This window comes from Myotis lucifugus, unplaced genomic scaffold (genome assembly GCF_000147115.1).
Source record: "Myotis lucifugus unplaced genomic scaffold, Myoluc2.0 scaffold_12, whole genome shotgun sequence".
Lineage (NCBI taxonomy): Eukaryota > Metazoa > Chordata > Mammalia > Chiroptera > Vespertilionidae > Myotis > Myotis lucifugus.
Window position 1 is genome coordinate 10,667,314 of NW_005871060.1, and position 14,845 is coordinate 10,682,158.

Sequence of the window (14,845 nt, forward strand, 5' to 3'; positions counted from 1 at the left end):
GATAGTTAGGGGTGATCGGGCTGGCACACAGAGGCAGTGAGGGCGATCAGGCTGGCAGGGGGACAGTTAGGATGACAGATAGGTAGGCAGGCAGTGAGTGATTAGGAACCAGCGGTCCAGGATTGTGAGAGGGGTGTCCGACTGCCGGTTTAAGGCCGATCCCCAGGATCGGCCCTAAACGGCAGTCGGACATCCCCTGTGGGGTCCCGGATTGGATAGGGTGCAGGCTGGGCTGAGTGGACACCCCCCTGTGCAGAAATTTTGTGCACTGGACCTCTAGTGTGTGTGTGTGTGTGTGTGTGTGTGTGTGTGTGTGTGTGTGTATCCTGCAGTTCAATCACTTGCTATGACATGCACTGACCACCAGGAGGGCAGTGCAAAAGGTATGTAGGCCTCAGCTGGCAGCTGGCAGCCAGGGATGGGAGGCCCCCGCCAGCAGCTGGCAGTCGTTAGGGACCCTGTCCATGTATGAATTTCATGCACTGGGCCTCTAGAATAGACTATATATATATTTTTTTCCCCATAGTGTTAAGCTATAGAGAACAGTTGAATGAAGATTTAAACTATTAGTTTCTATAATTTTCATTCATAAATTACACATACACATGTGGGCAAGTCTTTATGGCAAAAATTTGTTTTCCCCTCTATCATTTAGGTAACAATTTTAATGAAAACATTCTCTCCTGAGGCATTAAAATCTGTTTTTTTTTTATTAATGACAAATGTTCTATAGGAGTGTATTGCTTATCTATTTCTGTGTAACAAATTTTCCTAAAATTTAGTGGCTTAAGACAGTGAACATCATTCATCTTTCATGATTTTTGTGGATCAGAAATTCAGACAGGGTGAAGCTGGGCGTTTCCTTCTGATGTTTAAGGCCTCAGCCAAAATACAAAGCCCTTTTATTTACATTCAGTTGTTGATGATGGCCAACTGAGGGCTTTGATGGAGTCATATTGGTTTAGGGCCCACCCTAATTTTAATCTAATTTCCTCTTTAAGTGCCATATCTCCAAGTACAGTAACATTCTGAGATACCGGAGGTTAGGATCTCAACATATAAATGGGAGGGCGCACAGTTCAACTAATAACATTCATCAGATAATATTTTTATATGTATTAAAACAAAAAAAAAAAACCCTCTTTATCCATAAGTTTCTTACTCTGCAGTCGGGAGAGATTAATAAATACTTGTTTCCTATTTGATATTTAGAAAGCCATTGATTATTTCTACTTGGATTTAACATGCCAAGGTATATTTTTTCCTGCCTGCCTCAAACATAATAGTGTTTGAGTTATACTAATAAAATTGCTTTCCCTGGCCTGTGTGGCTCAGTTGGTTGGGTGTTGTTCTGTGCACTGAAGGGTTGCTGGTTTGGTTCCTGGGTTGGTACATGTGCCAGGGTTTGGGGCTTGATCCTGACCTGATTGATATTCTGCTCTCACATGGATGTTTTTCTAACACCCTTTCCCTTCCTCTCTCTCTAAATTCAATTAAAAGTATTTAAAAATAAAATAAATTTGCTAATCTTACAAACTGAATCCACATTTTCACAATGTTCTATGTTTCTCTATCACTAGTGAGGTTTTAATTTTATTCTAGAAATATTTGCACAATATAAGATTGATGAAAATAACTATTCAAAAGTTGAGACAAGAAGTAAATTGTTGCAAACAAGATAAAGTTGGTTAAAGACGTGATTTTTGAGGAACAAAATTTTTTAATAAACCTGATGGCTGTCCAAAAGTTTAACAAGATGAAAGGTTACTATTGGCACACAACAATAAAAATATCAAAATCTGGAACATGTGAGATAAGCTTGACTAAATTAAAGTTACTTTTTACATTTTGTAGTTTTGTTTAACATTTCCAGAATATAGTTATTTCATTTCTATTTCTGTATTCTTTCTCAAATCAGTTATTAATTCAGGATATTAATACTTTTTATGCAATTCTTAACATATTTTAAAATGATTCCCAAGATAATATTATTCTTACATAATATGGTTGTAGAATATGTTTTTAAGTTTAAATTGTTATTTAAATTATTTATTAATTAATTTGAAGGTCTTTGCTTCCTGCTTTTGCCAATTCTTTCTCATCCAAACTTTCACTATAATTTCTGTTTTTGTAATATAATGAGAATTTTGTTTCATTTAATAAAGTAAGCAAGTAAATATAAGATGTGAGTATGTGTTGGAAATAGAAGTGTTAAAATTTCTATTTATTTAGTTATTTGTTTGTTGGGGTGATGTTGGTTAACAAAACCATATAGGTTTCAAGTGTACAACACAACAAAACATCATCTGCACACTGCATCTTGTGCCCATCACCAAAAGTAAAATATCTTTCTGTCCCCATTCCACTCCCCTTCCCCCCACTTTGCCTACCTCCATCTACCCCACCCCTTTTCTGCTGTCACCATACTGTTATCCGTGTCCATGTGCTTTATGTATATATGGTTTCACTTATATGTGGAATGTAGAAATAAAACGAAAACAGACTTATAGACCAAAAGAATGGTTACCAGAAGGAATGGGTGGAAGGATGGGTGAAGAGGGGAAGAGGAATATAGTCAAGAATATTGTGATAAGTTTATATGGTGACAGATAATTACTAGAATTAGTGAGGTGATCACATTGTAAGGTATATGATGTTAAATAATTTTATTATTTACAGGAAACTTATATTGTTAATATAAGTATATACCAGAAATACTTAAATTAAAATAAATAAATACATGGAATGAAACCAGAAATTATTTCTACTCTGCCCCAATAATTACAGATTTTTTATTTAGAGGCTCTCAGAAGGTTTTATCATTTTTGGTGTTCATAATATTATAACTACCTAAAGTATTTTTTGTTTGGAAAATCTGTACTTCCCGTTTATTATTCCATTCACTTTTTTTCAAGTCATAACTTCTCTATTACTTAATTGCCTAACTTGCATTTATTACACTAATTCTTTTATCTCATGATAAATGAAATTTAAAGATATTGAAACTTGAGTGTAATTTAATTTCAGCTAAATATAAAAGCTTAATCATTTAAATGGAGCTCCCAACCATCCATCTTCAGACAGGTTCATTAATTGTCACTTTTTTTAATAGAACAATTAATGGGGGTTATTTTCTTATTGGCCTAGTTATTCATTTTTTAATGCCTTATACCTTTGAGTGCATTGTCATTTGTCCCAGCCTCTAGATTATACAAATTAAGTAATGATATTCAAATTACCTTGAGTAAACAAATGTTCTTATTTTTGAGATTTTTCTTATTTACTTACAGCATTTTCTCTATTTCTTTTATTTTAAATAACTCCGCTTTCTCTTATAGAAAACTAGGTAGGTGCTTTCACCTAATCTGGTCAGAGGGTAACTGCTCTAATATTTGAGAAATATCTCTAACCCAGTGATTTTCAATCAGTGTGCAGTAAGAATTTTTAATACATGAAATACCTGACTATTTAGTTGGGGGAACTGACCTCTTTTTCCTTAGATTGTCAAATAAAAAAATGACAAGAACCAACACAACAATAGCCATCTGGTGTGAATGAATCAAAATTATACCAATTATTTTGTCAAATCAGCCAAAACTATGTTTTTGGATGGGCTGCAGAAGTTTAGTAATTTTTTTATGTGCGCCATGAGATGAAAAAGCTTGAAAATCAGTGCTCTAGAAGAATAAATCAAAACTTCATTAAACACATTTTTTGGGGGTGGGATCACTTCTCTCTTGCCCAGAGTTAAACCCTGTCAATTCAGCATGTTTCTTGGAACATATCAGTAGTTCACTAAATGTTTACTGAATAAGCAAATGTTATCTCAGAGAAGTAAATCAATAATGTTCTTAGTCTAATTCTTCTCTAGCAGTGGTTGGGCAACAGTGTAAATTTAAACTGTAATAGAGTTTTCTGCTCTCACCTGTGATGGAATTGTCTGTCAGAGATACAAAGCTCATGCCAAGAATAAGTAGAGAAAATTAAAATGTTTTTTACAAAGAAAGAAAGTCTGCCTTACGGCATTAGAGACCATGAGGAAACCAGGGCCTCTCCTGGAACCACTGTGAACATTGTTATCTCTTAAGCACCACAAGATCGTTTCAATTTCAGCTCCGCTTATAATGGTCATATATTTTATGTTATTATTTTTTATTTTATTTTTAAATAGGTTTCTATTGATTTCAGAGAGAGAAAGGGAGAGGGACATAGAGAAACATTGATGAGAGAAACATCAGTTATCATTGATCAGCTGCCTCCTACATGCCCCATCCTGGGCATGTGCCCTGACCTGGAATGGAACCCACAACCTTTTGTGTACAAGGTCAACTCTCCAACCAACTGAGCCACACGGCCTGGCAAAATGGTCATCTATTTTACTTATTTACTAGAGGCCCAGTGCACAAAATTTGTGCATGAGGTGTGGTCCCCTCAGCCCAGACTGCACCCTCTCCAATCTGGGACCCCTCAGTGGATGACTGTCGGTTTAGGCCAGATCCCCAGGATCAGGTCTAAACTGGTAGTCCGACATCCCTCTCACAACCCAGGACCGCTAGCTCCTAACTGCTCACCTGCCTGCCTGCCTGAACGCCCCTGCCAGCCTGATCACCCCTAACGGCCTCTGCCTGCCAACATGATTGCCCCTAACTGGCCCCCCTGCTGGCCTGGTTGCCCCCAACTGCCCCCCTGCCAACCTGGTTGCACCAACTATCCCCTCATTGGCCTGGTCACGCCCAATTGCCCCCCCTTGCTGGCATGGTCACCCCCAACTGCCCCCCCCCACTGCCAGCTTGGTTGCCCCTCACAGCCTCCCTGCCAGGTTGGTTGCCTCCAACTGCGCCCCCTGCTGGCCTGGTCACCGCTCACTGCCCCCCACTGCCAGCCTGGTCACTCCATGCAGCCTGCTGTTCAGTCATTTTGTCACTCCTCACTGCCCTCCCTGCTGGCCTGGTCACCCCACGAAGCCTGCTGCTCAGTCATTTGGTCGTCCCTCACTAACCCCCCTGCCAGCCTTGTCACCCCACTCAGACTGTTCAGTTGTCCATTTGGTTGTTTCAGATGTGACGGCACCTGGCTCTTTATATATATATATACATATACATATAGATAGATTTTTATCTATATATTTTTATTGATTTCGGAGAGGAAGAGAGAGGAGAGAGAGAGGGAGAGAGAGAGAGAGAGAGAGAGAGAGAGAGAGATCAATGATGAGAGAGAAGCAGTGAGAAGCATTGATTGGTTGCCTCCTGCACACTCCCTACTGGGGATTGAGCTTGCAACCCAGGCATGTGCCCTTAACCAGGATTGAACCAGGGACCTTTCAGTCCGCAGGCCAATGCTCTATCCATTGAGCCAAACCAGCTAGGGCTGGCCATCTATTTTATACCTCATACTCTAGCCCTGAGCAGATTAATAATTCAGCAAATGTTTTTATAGGAAAATTGGAGAACCTGGGATCATTTCTCACACCTTTCTCTTTCAGATCATGGCCCAACCATTGTATTTTTGTCTTCCCTTTCATTAATGTGTGCTGTTGTGTTTAGTATTTCCCTTTCTACACAGGGGAGGAAGTTAAGTTGTTGTCTAGCTCTTAGTTCTTGAAATGAATACTTAGATCAGTGGTCTTTGGCTTTTTATTTATAATCAAATCAAATATCACTTCCAGCACCAACGGTTTTCATTTCTTTGCTACACTTTTATTTCCACTGGCAAATTCCTTCCTCAGAGTACTCATTTGTATAAAATGTCACATGGGCTTATCATTGGAAGACAAGGGAGCAATGCAACTACATACTTTGAGGTCTATGCTTAAACTTAGTATCATAAAGACCAATCATTGACAGACTTAGAAAGAAGCAATATGTGTGTCACTGATCATGAAGCACATCTATTATTTGTGTAGTGATGTGTGGACTGAAGAGCTAGTAGAGAAATTTATACTTTATACAGTTATAGCTAATATATCATGCTAACTAAAATTTGAAACATATGTTTGGTGGTAACTGGTGTTATTTAACTAAATCATGTAACTGAAATTTTTGCATATCAGAATCATGTAAAATGAGGATTATATATATAATAAAAGCCTAATATGCTAAGTGTCCAGTCATCCGTTCAACCAAAGCATAATATGCTAATGATATGCTAAGGCTGCTTAACCACTCACTATGACATGCACTGACCACCAGGGGGCAGTCGACTGGTCAACAAGTCGCTGTGACATGCACTGACCACCAGGGGGCAGATGCTCTGATCTATATGTTAGCTTGCTGCTGGGATCCACTAATCAGGACTTAGTGAAAGGGGCTGGGCGCACCCTGGAGCCCTCCTGTGATCCCTCCCTGGCTGGGCAACCTCCCATGTCCCTCCTTGACCCCAATCATGCACTGGTGGGGTCCCTCGGCCTGATCTGTGCTTCTCACAATCCAGGACCCCTTAGAGGATGTTAGAGAGCCAGTTTTGGCCTAATCCTCCTCAACGCAGGAGATTCCCCCTGGTGGTCAGTGCTCTCCTACAGGGGGAGCACTGCTCAGCCAGAAGCTGGGCTCACAGTTGGTAAGCGCAGTGGCCTTGGTGAGAGCCTCTCCCGTCTCTGCAGCAGTTGGACATCCCTCAAGGGCTCCCGGACTGCAAGAGGGTGCAGACTGGGCTGAGAAACAACCCCCCCCCAAGTGCACGAATTTCATGCACCAGGCCTCTAGTATATTTAATTTATTAGTTATCAGGAAAATTAAAATTAAAATGGAATATCACTATACACTTACAGGAATAGCCATGGTAGGCAGAATTCTAAGATGACACATGACTGTAGCCCTGGTATAATTACTTCCACTGGGAAAATTATAGGACTTCACTACTATAATTATGTTATGTTACATGGTAAAAGAGATTTTGCAGTTATAATTAAGATTATTAATCAGTTGACTTTGAGGTAATAAAAAAAGGATATAATCTAGACTAATCACATGAGTCCTTTAAAAGCAGACGAATATTTTCCCCAGCTGTTAGGAAAAGAAGAAATTAAATCTGAAGCATGAGAAGTTCTCAATGTAAGGGGCGTTCTCCATTGCTGAGATAGAGAGGCTGTGGGTCACTGGCCGTCAGGGAACTCAGAATAGATCTTGACCACTAGCCAGCAAGGCAAAGGAGACCTGTATCCCACTACTGCATCCTAAGTTTTGCTAGCAACATATACAAACTCAGAAATGGATTCTTGACCCATAGACTTTAGATAAGAGCAAAGATTGGCTACCATCTTGACAATGGCCTGGAGGGACTTTAATCAGAGAACACAATGGAGCCTTCCTAGACTGCTAACATGAAGATCTATGATATTAAATGTATATTGTTTTAAGATGCTATATTTGGATATAGCAATAAAATTAATACAATATTAAATTTTTAAAAAGAAAAAAAACCTGACAAAACCAAGTGTTGGTACAGATGCAGAACTACTGAAATTCTTATTCTATTTTGGGGAATGCAAGTTAGTACAATCAGTTGAGAAAAGCTTAACGAACATAAAATATATGAATATACCTTAGGAGCAATTCTTAAGTATTTTTGCACTATAAATTTATGTATGCATCAAAACAGTACAAGGAAGTTTATAGATATTTTGAAATAGCCCCAGACCAGAAACAATCCAAATGTCTATTATCAATAAAATGAGTGTGTGTGTGTGTGTGTGTGTGTGTGTGTGTGTGCGCGCACACACCATTGGGTCAGGCAAAAGTAGTTCTGTAGCTGTTCACATGGAAAATAATTGGGGGAAAAGGAAACATATGTAAAACTTTAGACAATAAAAAAGAATTATGTAGAAAATATATTCATAGAAGGTAAGTCATTTAATTTCTAATATGTGCTCCATAAGGCAAACAAATTAAATTCAGCCTAATAAACCTGAACTATAGCTGTTTTGTAGTAATAATGATAATAATAATAATAATAATAATAACTATAATAAGCTCTGTTTTGCATGCTTACAACTCTATACATACTTTTGCCCCATCATATATATATATATATATATATATATATATATATATATATAATATATATAGCATTCACTGGAAAGTATAAGAATGAACAAATTGAAATAAGCCACATGAAAGAGTACACCAACAAAAGAGTATGATGTAATTTATATTAAGGTTAGAAGTAGATAAACTAATCTGTGGTTAATATAAGTAATTATAATGGCTAAGTTTGGAGGCTATAATAGTGATTAGAAAGGGGTACCAAGGATTTTTAGAGTGCTGGTAATGCCCTATTTATTGATTGTAATGCTGATTAAACAGATGTTCTCATGTTGCAAAGATTAATTTCACTGTGTATGATTTGTGTTCTTCTCATTCTTCAATGAAAAGCTTTTTATAAATGAAGGACTGTAAAATGTTGGCAACGCCTAGTGAGTAATGACTTAGTTTAGAAAATGATAATTAAGGATAATGTAATTATAATTAATGTTTTAGTTTAGTTATCTCTTTAATTTGACTGAAAAGAAAAAGCAGAAAAAGGGAAAGTGAGACTAGTTAATAAATAACTTTGACATTTACAATGAATTCTTTCAATAACAACAGTTTGCCGGGAGGAATCGTACAACTCTGTAGTCTCATGTGCTGCCGTAGTACTCACTCCTATGGAACCAACAATAGAAATGAGGAAAGGAGAAGAGCTAAAATTCCCTGAACCTTCCAAACAGTAAGTTGTTCATTTGACTTTTAGAGCTTTGTAAAACTTGTAGATAACTGCATTAGATTGCTCAGAAGTTGCGGTTTATAATGAATGTGTCAATACTGCCATATGGAGAGGGCAGAAGTAAATTTTGCACATTAAAAATCAATCTACTGTCTCATGAATAACTTCTGTGGCTTCCAACTTTGTGTGTTTGAACTATATCCCATCTAAGGATGGTGTTATTACTTTATCTTAGGAACTCAGGTAAGTAGCCTGAAGCACTTTGTTTTCTTACCTGGGAACGTGGGTGCACTGTTCTTAGATTGCTTATTTTGTAGTTGTAGGATTTAATGCTCTAAAATATGATCAGATTTTAATATAAACTTCCTATCTTAAAGTTGGTTTGCTTTTTATAATTTAATTTATATTTAAGTTTGATCTTATATTGAATAAGTGATATTTCTTTTCTTTATTATAATGATAAGAGACCACTAAATCCATGGCCACAAATGTGAGCTATATGGACTTGAAATATCAAATAAACTAGGATTATTTCTGAGTATGCATTAAATAAGTGAAAAAGGAAAAACTACTGGTGATTTTCCAGTGAAAGTAGTGCCATACCTGCTTGAAGTTTGGAAACGAGGTGATGAATGATGTTGCCAAGGATTGCTGGCTGACCACTTCATCAGTGAGGAAGCGTTACCTTAAAGCACCTGTTATTTTTCCCCATTGATAACACTGTATAATAATGTTTGTTTCTTGATGCCTTTCTACTGAATAAACTCCTGAAGACAAAGTTCTCTGGAATGAAAATGCCTGCTAATCTTTCTGAAATCATTTAGAAAATCCCTTAATGTTACATCTAAGAATGTTGAGTTCAAATGGAGCAATGTATATATTTGATTGAATGAAAATAGTGTTAATATACTTATTATGAGAGAAGTATTAACCAATTCAGAAAGTAATAATTGTAATTCAGTTTTAATACAATCTAAAAATGAAAAAAAAATTAACTGTTGTTAATATAGTCTAATCTTTAGGTTCCAAAAGCCTTTTTTTGTGTGTCTAATGGGAGGGAAATTACGTCTCGTATACACCAATTGAATTATATTTGAAAACTCAAATGTATTATATATAGTGTCCCCAAAAATGTATACTCACTTTAAGAGCTGATAGCTAAATTTTGAAAATGAAATGTAGTTTCATAAACACTACTTTTATAATTATTCAAACTGTGTTTGTAGTAAGATATTAGAATGCTGTAAGTTGAGACATTATCTTTGAATAACTAGTATTTCCTTTAAATTCATGATGGAATTATTTCTCTATGTAAAATTTTACCTTTAATTGTACAGGCGTTGCATGATAAATGCATAAAAAATCCATTGAGTCTTTGAAACATAGGACTCATAGAGTCATATAATTCAAATCTCAGCACATCTGTTGCTAAGAAGTGCAGTAATCTCAGTATAGGAGCTTCTGAATACATAAGAGTTTACATAAGAAAAAATATGTAAGATAATGTATCTTTGAGGATGTCATAATCTAGGTAAAGAGGTAAAATACGCACCTAAGAGATCAATGGTGGTATAAAGGCAACAGATGCTATTTATCTAATGTAAGGTATGGATTTGGGTTGGACATATGATTATTTAACGTTAGGTCACATTTATTGATATATTGATATAAATTCATGAAAACAAACTCAGAATATTGGTCTTAGTTATACCATTGTATTGATATATAATTTTAGAATGTCAGAAATATTTTATGACTGAAATATTTTATATAACCTTACCAACTTTTAGTCATAGTCTGGGGGAAAATATTCTAATTTTTACAAATAGTTTTTAAATATTCTCATGTATTTATAATTTTGTAGACATTTTCTCTAAGGAATAAAGGAAGAATAATGCATTTCAGTTAGGAGTGAAATATATATTTTTCAGCATAGCAAGCTATAGGGAGAAAATATCTAAATCTTTTAGGAAGGAAAGCTGCATTCTGAGCACTATAGTGGGAGTAGGCGGACCTGTTCTCTTGTTGATATATCTAAAGATCATCTTCATTTAGAAAACAAAGGTACAGATTTTACTTTACTTTTTAGTCTGGTCTGATAGGTAGCTCAGAATACCATGGAAAGGGTAAATTTGCTAGAAAAAAAATCTTTGTGATCCAAAAAGAGTATACAGTTTTCAATTATTTGTTATAAGCATGGGATGTTGGGATCAAAAAGCTGTGAATGCAGAGCTTTATGAAATTATAAAATCCTAATGTTAAAAATATGTCCACATATCCAGCCACACTCTCATGTTACTCAAACTTATACATTTCTCAAATCACAATTATGTGCTTTGAGCAGCTTATGAAACGTACATAAAATTCAAACTCTGAAGAGGACAATAGAAACCACATTCATGATTAGTTTTGAATTTTATTTTGTGTTTTTATTAGAACTGTTTATTGAAATGCATGTGCTCTGTTTATATATATCTTGACTCAACATCTGAAATAAAAGCATTTTATGGTCATTGTAAACTTAGAAAGATAGAGGTGAATATGAGAGAGATAAATTATTCTATTACTTTTGTCAATTTCCATGTTTTTTATTTTATATTGAGAAATCTAAACTTCCTAAGACATTTGGTTTATTGTTTCAAATTGTTGAAATGATGCATTAGCTAAATAAGCTGTATGCACTCCAGGTTCAAGGCCTTCTTGTAGTGCTTCATTTGTTGACATAAAGTTTGAGCTGCTTCTGAAATGGTGAAAATGCCATCATTTAGTATAGAATGTCATATTTTTAAGAAGGGCTAAAAGTAACCTATTTTACTTGGATAGGTTCTTAAGAACAAACATTTAAAGTTCTGTCAGCTCTTCTTATTTTATCTGAATGAATAATGTATTATTAAATTTGGAAAAGCTTAAGTACTTTCTAATGTCATCTATAAAGTTGTTACACAAACTCTGTAGCCCTACGGAAGACACATCAAAGACTCCTCTTATCATCTAATCTTCAATTCTACAAATTTCAGGGGAACATATTTATTTATGATTTTAGGTACACATTTACTCATCTAATTCTTGAGTATTTGCTTTGTTCTTGGCACTGTGCTCAGGGTTGAAAACCAAGTGCTGTCTCATAAACTTAAGAGTATAGTCAGAGAGACACACATTAATTGATTGCATCAAGAAATACAAGACTGTAGATGTAACAGTAGCTATAATGTAGAGATAGAATCCTGTTATAAGGGCTTTAATATGGGGCTTTAATATAACCAAGGACATCAGGGAAAAGTTCTCTGAGGAACTAATTCTTGAGCTAAGATCTGAAGGATATCAGTTAATTATGTGAAAAGGCAAAGGAAGAATTTTCCAGCACAGATAACAGCTTGTCGAAATACTCTGTGAAGACTGGGAGCAGGAAAAAATTGAAAGAAGGTTTGGGAGAAGTAAAAAGAATTGAAAAATTTATTTTTAACCAGGCCCCAGATGGTCTGATCTTTTAAAAAACTCATCCTGTGTTCTTATGAAGGATATATTGGGTGTGGTGAGGGGAGTGGTGTGAAGACAGTGTTTTGAAAGAGTCAATTTGTTATCATTTCTTCCCAAATCCAGGTTCAGTGATTTTCCATTGGAAGCTTGAAATTAGCAAAGGTGGGTGTATTTACACCATAGCAATGGGTAGACCTTGCAAATCAGGATTTTCCCTTTTCCCAAAGAGCTGGTCATTATCCATTTTCCAGCACACTACTGGTGTCTATAGTGAGACCATTTCAGTGGTTTCTGACAGTAGCATTGATTAGGGTACTGACATTGGACATGGTGAAATGTGAAAAGGGAACTGAGCCAATATGCATTTCAGAACCTAGGCAAATTAAATATGGTTATAAAACTTTCTATATATTACCAAGTAATTGCATTAAGATTGGAGAAGAAATATGTATATTACTAATTGTAATTTTGATGAAATAATGTAATATTATGACAATCCTAACATGTTATTTTGAATTAGTAATAGTCTAGGCAAGGGAGACCTTTGGTATTATTTTAATTTATATTGAATATTATCAATGGAACTATGTAAGTGTGAAACCTACAAATGTACTTCCTCAAAATTCCTTTCTGAATCATTGCCATTGATTCTCACTGAAAATCCACATGAGTATCAGTAAATTCCACTTAGGTTCTTATTGAAATTCTTATGATTATTTAATAATAAATTATCTTCTACGCTTAGTCTTTAGCCTTTATTTATCTTCCATTACTTGGTACCTTAAAACTCTCCCATTTAAAAAAGTCAGAAATTGAAGCATGAAATAAATGGAATCAGTTTGAGGTCCCTCATTCAAGGCTTCTTTCACGCAGCATGTTTTTTGAGATTTATCCGTGTTGTTGCATGTGCCAGGGTCCGTGCCCTTTTATTAGTGAGCACTGTTGTATGGCATGGATGCGTCACCATTTGGTTATTTATTCAGTCCTGTCCTCTTTGGATCATGCTTTGCAACGTCACTGAATCATGGAACCACAGGGCCTTTGTGTGTGGAAGAGAGATCATAAAGACCATCTTCATCTAACCCTGCCCTTACACTACTGGTATCCAGTGCTTGGTATACTGAAAATGAATTTGCCCACTCCCTGCTTGACACCTTTAATGACAGTTTATTCCCTTAGAGCAGTGGTTCTCAACCTTCTGGCCCTTTAAATACAGTTCCTCATGTTGTGACCCAACCATAAAATTATTTTAGTTGCTACTTTATAACTGTAATGTTGCTACTGTTATGAATCGTAATGTAAATATCTGATATGCAGGATGGTCTTAGGCGACCCCTGTGAAAGGGTCGTTTGACCACCAAAGGGTCGCGACCCACAGGCTGAGAACCGCTGCCTTAGAGGATCTTGTCCAGCCTGTCCTGTTAGGAAACTCTTCTTCATTTTCAGCACATGTCAACCTCCCTAGACCATTTCACAGAGGCCCTAGTTCTTGTCCTGGGGCCAGTCAGGCACAGTAAACTTCCTCCTCACCACCACAGGCCATAGGTATCCAGAAAGCACACCCACCACCCAGCAGTGTGCTGATAATTGTTTGACTTACAATGCTAGTTATTTTTATTAGTGTATACTATTCCATCATATAACTGTATCAAAATGTATTTATTCAGTCTCCTGTTAATAAGCATATACACAGTTTGCAATGTTTATTTTATAAATAGTTCTTCTATGAATATTTATGGGCTCCTGGAGCCAGTGTGAGGTTTCTTTGGGAGTGGGATGGTAGGGTTGTAAGGCACATACATCTTTGAATTCAACAGACAATGCTAAATCATTCGCCAGAACTCCTCATGGTTCACACTCTTGCCCACAGTTAGCCTTGTGAGGCTCTATACTTTCACCAGTCTTAGGGGTGTGAACTGGCATTGTGGTTTTCATTTACATAGATTTATTTTTAGTCCTGTACTGTATCTTTGCAAATGTTTATTGGGTATTTGTGTTTCCTGTCCCTTAAACGGCCTATCCATCTCTTTTAGTTCTTTATTGGCAATTTGTCTTTTCTTTATATCTATTAGGAGAAGTTCTTTTTTATATTCTGATCTCTAAACTTGAGTTGCTATGTGCATTGCAAAACTTCCTTCCAGGTTGTGGGATATATCTTAATAAGTTGTGACTTTTAATCGAAAAAAATTTATTTAAAACAAAAGAAATAGAGGCATGGATTTGATAAATATCTGATACATACTACTATGAATATGAAACAGCCCTCTTCCCATGCAAGTTTTTAAAGAAATGGTACCTGTTTTATGAATTGGTCAATTTAAGGGTAGAAACAGCTGTCAGGAGAATTATGTGGAAAGACTTCTGTGCAGAGAGCTGTTGCCTAAATGTCAGTCCACTGAACAGCTTTTGGAGGAGGAGTTGGAGCTGGGAAGAGTAATCTTCTAATCTCAAGCCTAATGCAGAGTCTTTGGGGAAATCATTCAGAGAGTTTCAGATGTATTCTCTGCAGTTGGAAACACAATGGACAGATCTGATTTATGTCTGGAAAAAGGAAGTGAAATCCAGAGGATCAAGATTGGTCAGCCAACTGCTTACTAATGTTGATTTTCATTAATGACACCTCCAGACTTTTTAAACTTCAGGCCTCACAAAACCTGAATCTGTTTCT

The 14,845-nt window shown here is 36.3% G+C and overlaps 1 protein-coding gene across 1 annotated transcript in view; it reads left to right on the forward strand.

The window, feature by feature from the left end:
- Positions 1–14,845, forward strand: part of CCSER1 (coiled-coil serine rich protein 1) — a 1,147,418-nt gene that overhangs the window by 248,405 nt on the left and 884,168 nt on the right. The window contains exon 5 of the mRNA XM_006084620.3: positions 8,583–8,703. Within this exon, the coding sequence (XP_006084682.1) occupies positions 8,583–8,703 (121 nt within the window). The remainder of the gene's footprint in view (positions 1–8,582; positions 8,704–14,845) is intronic.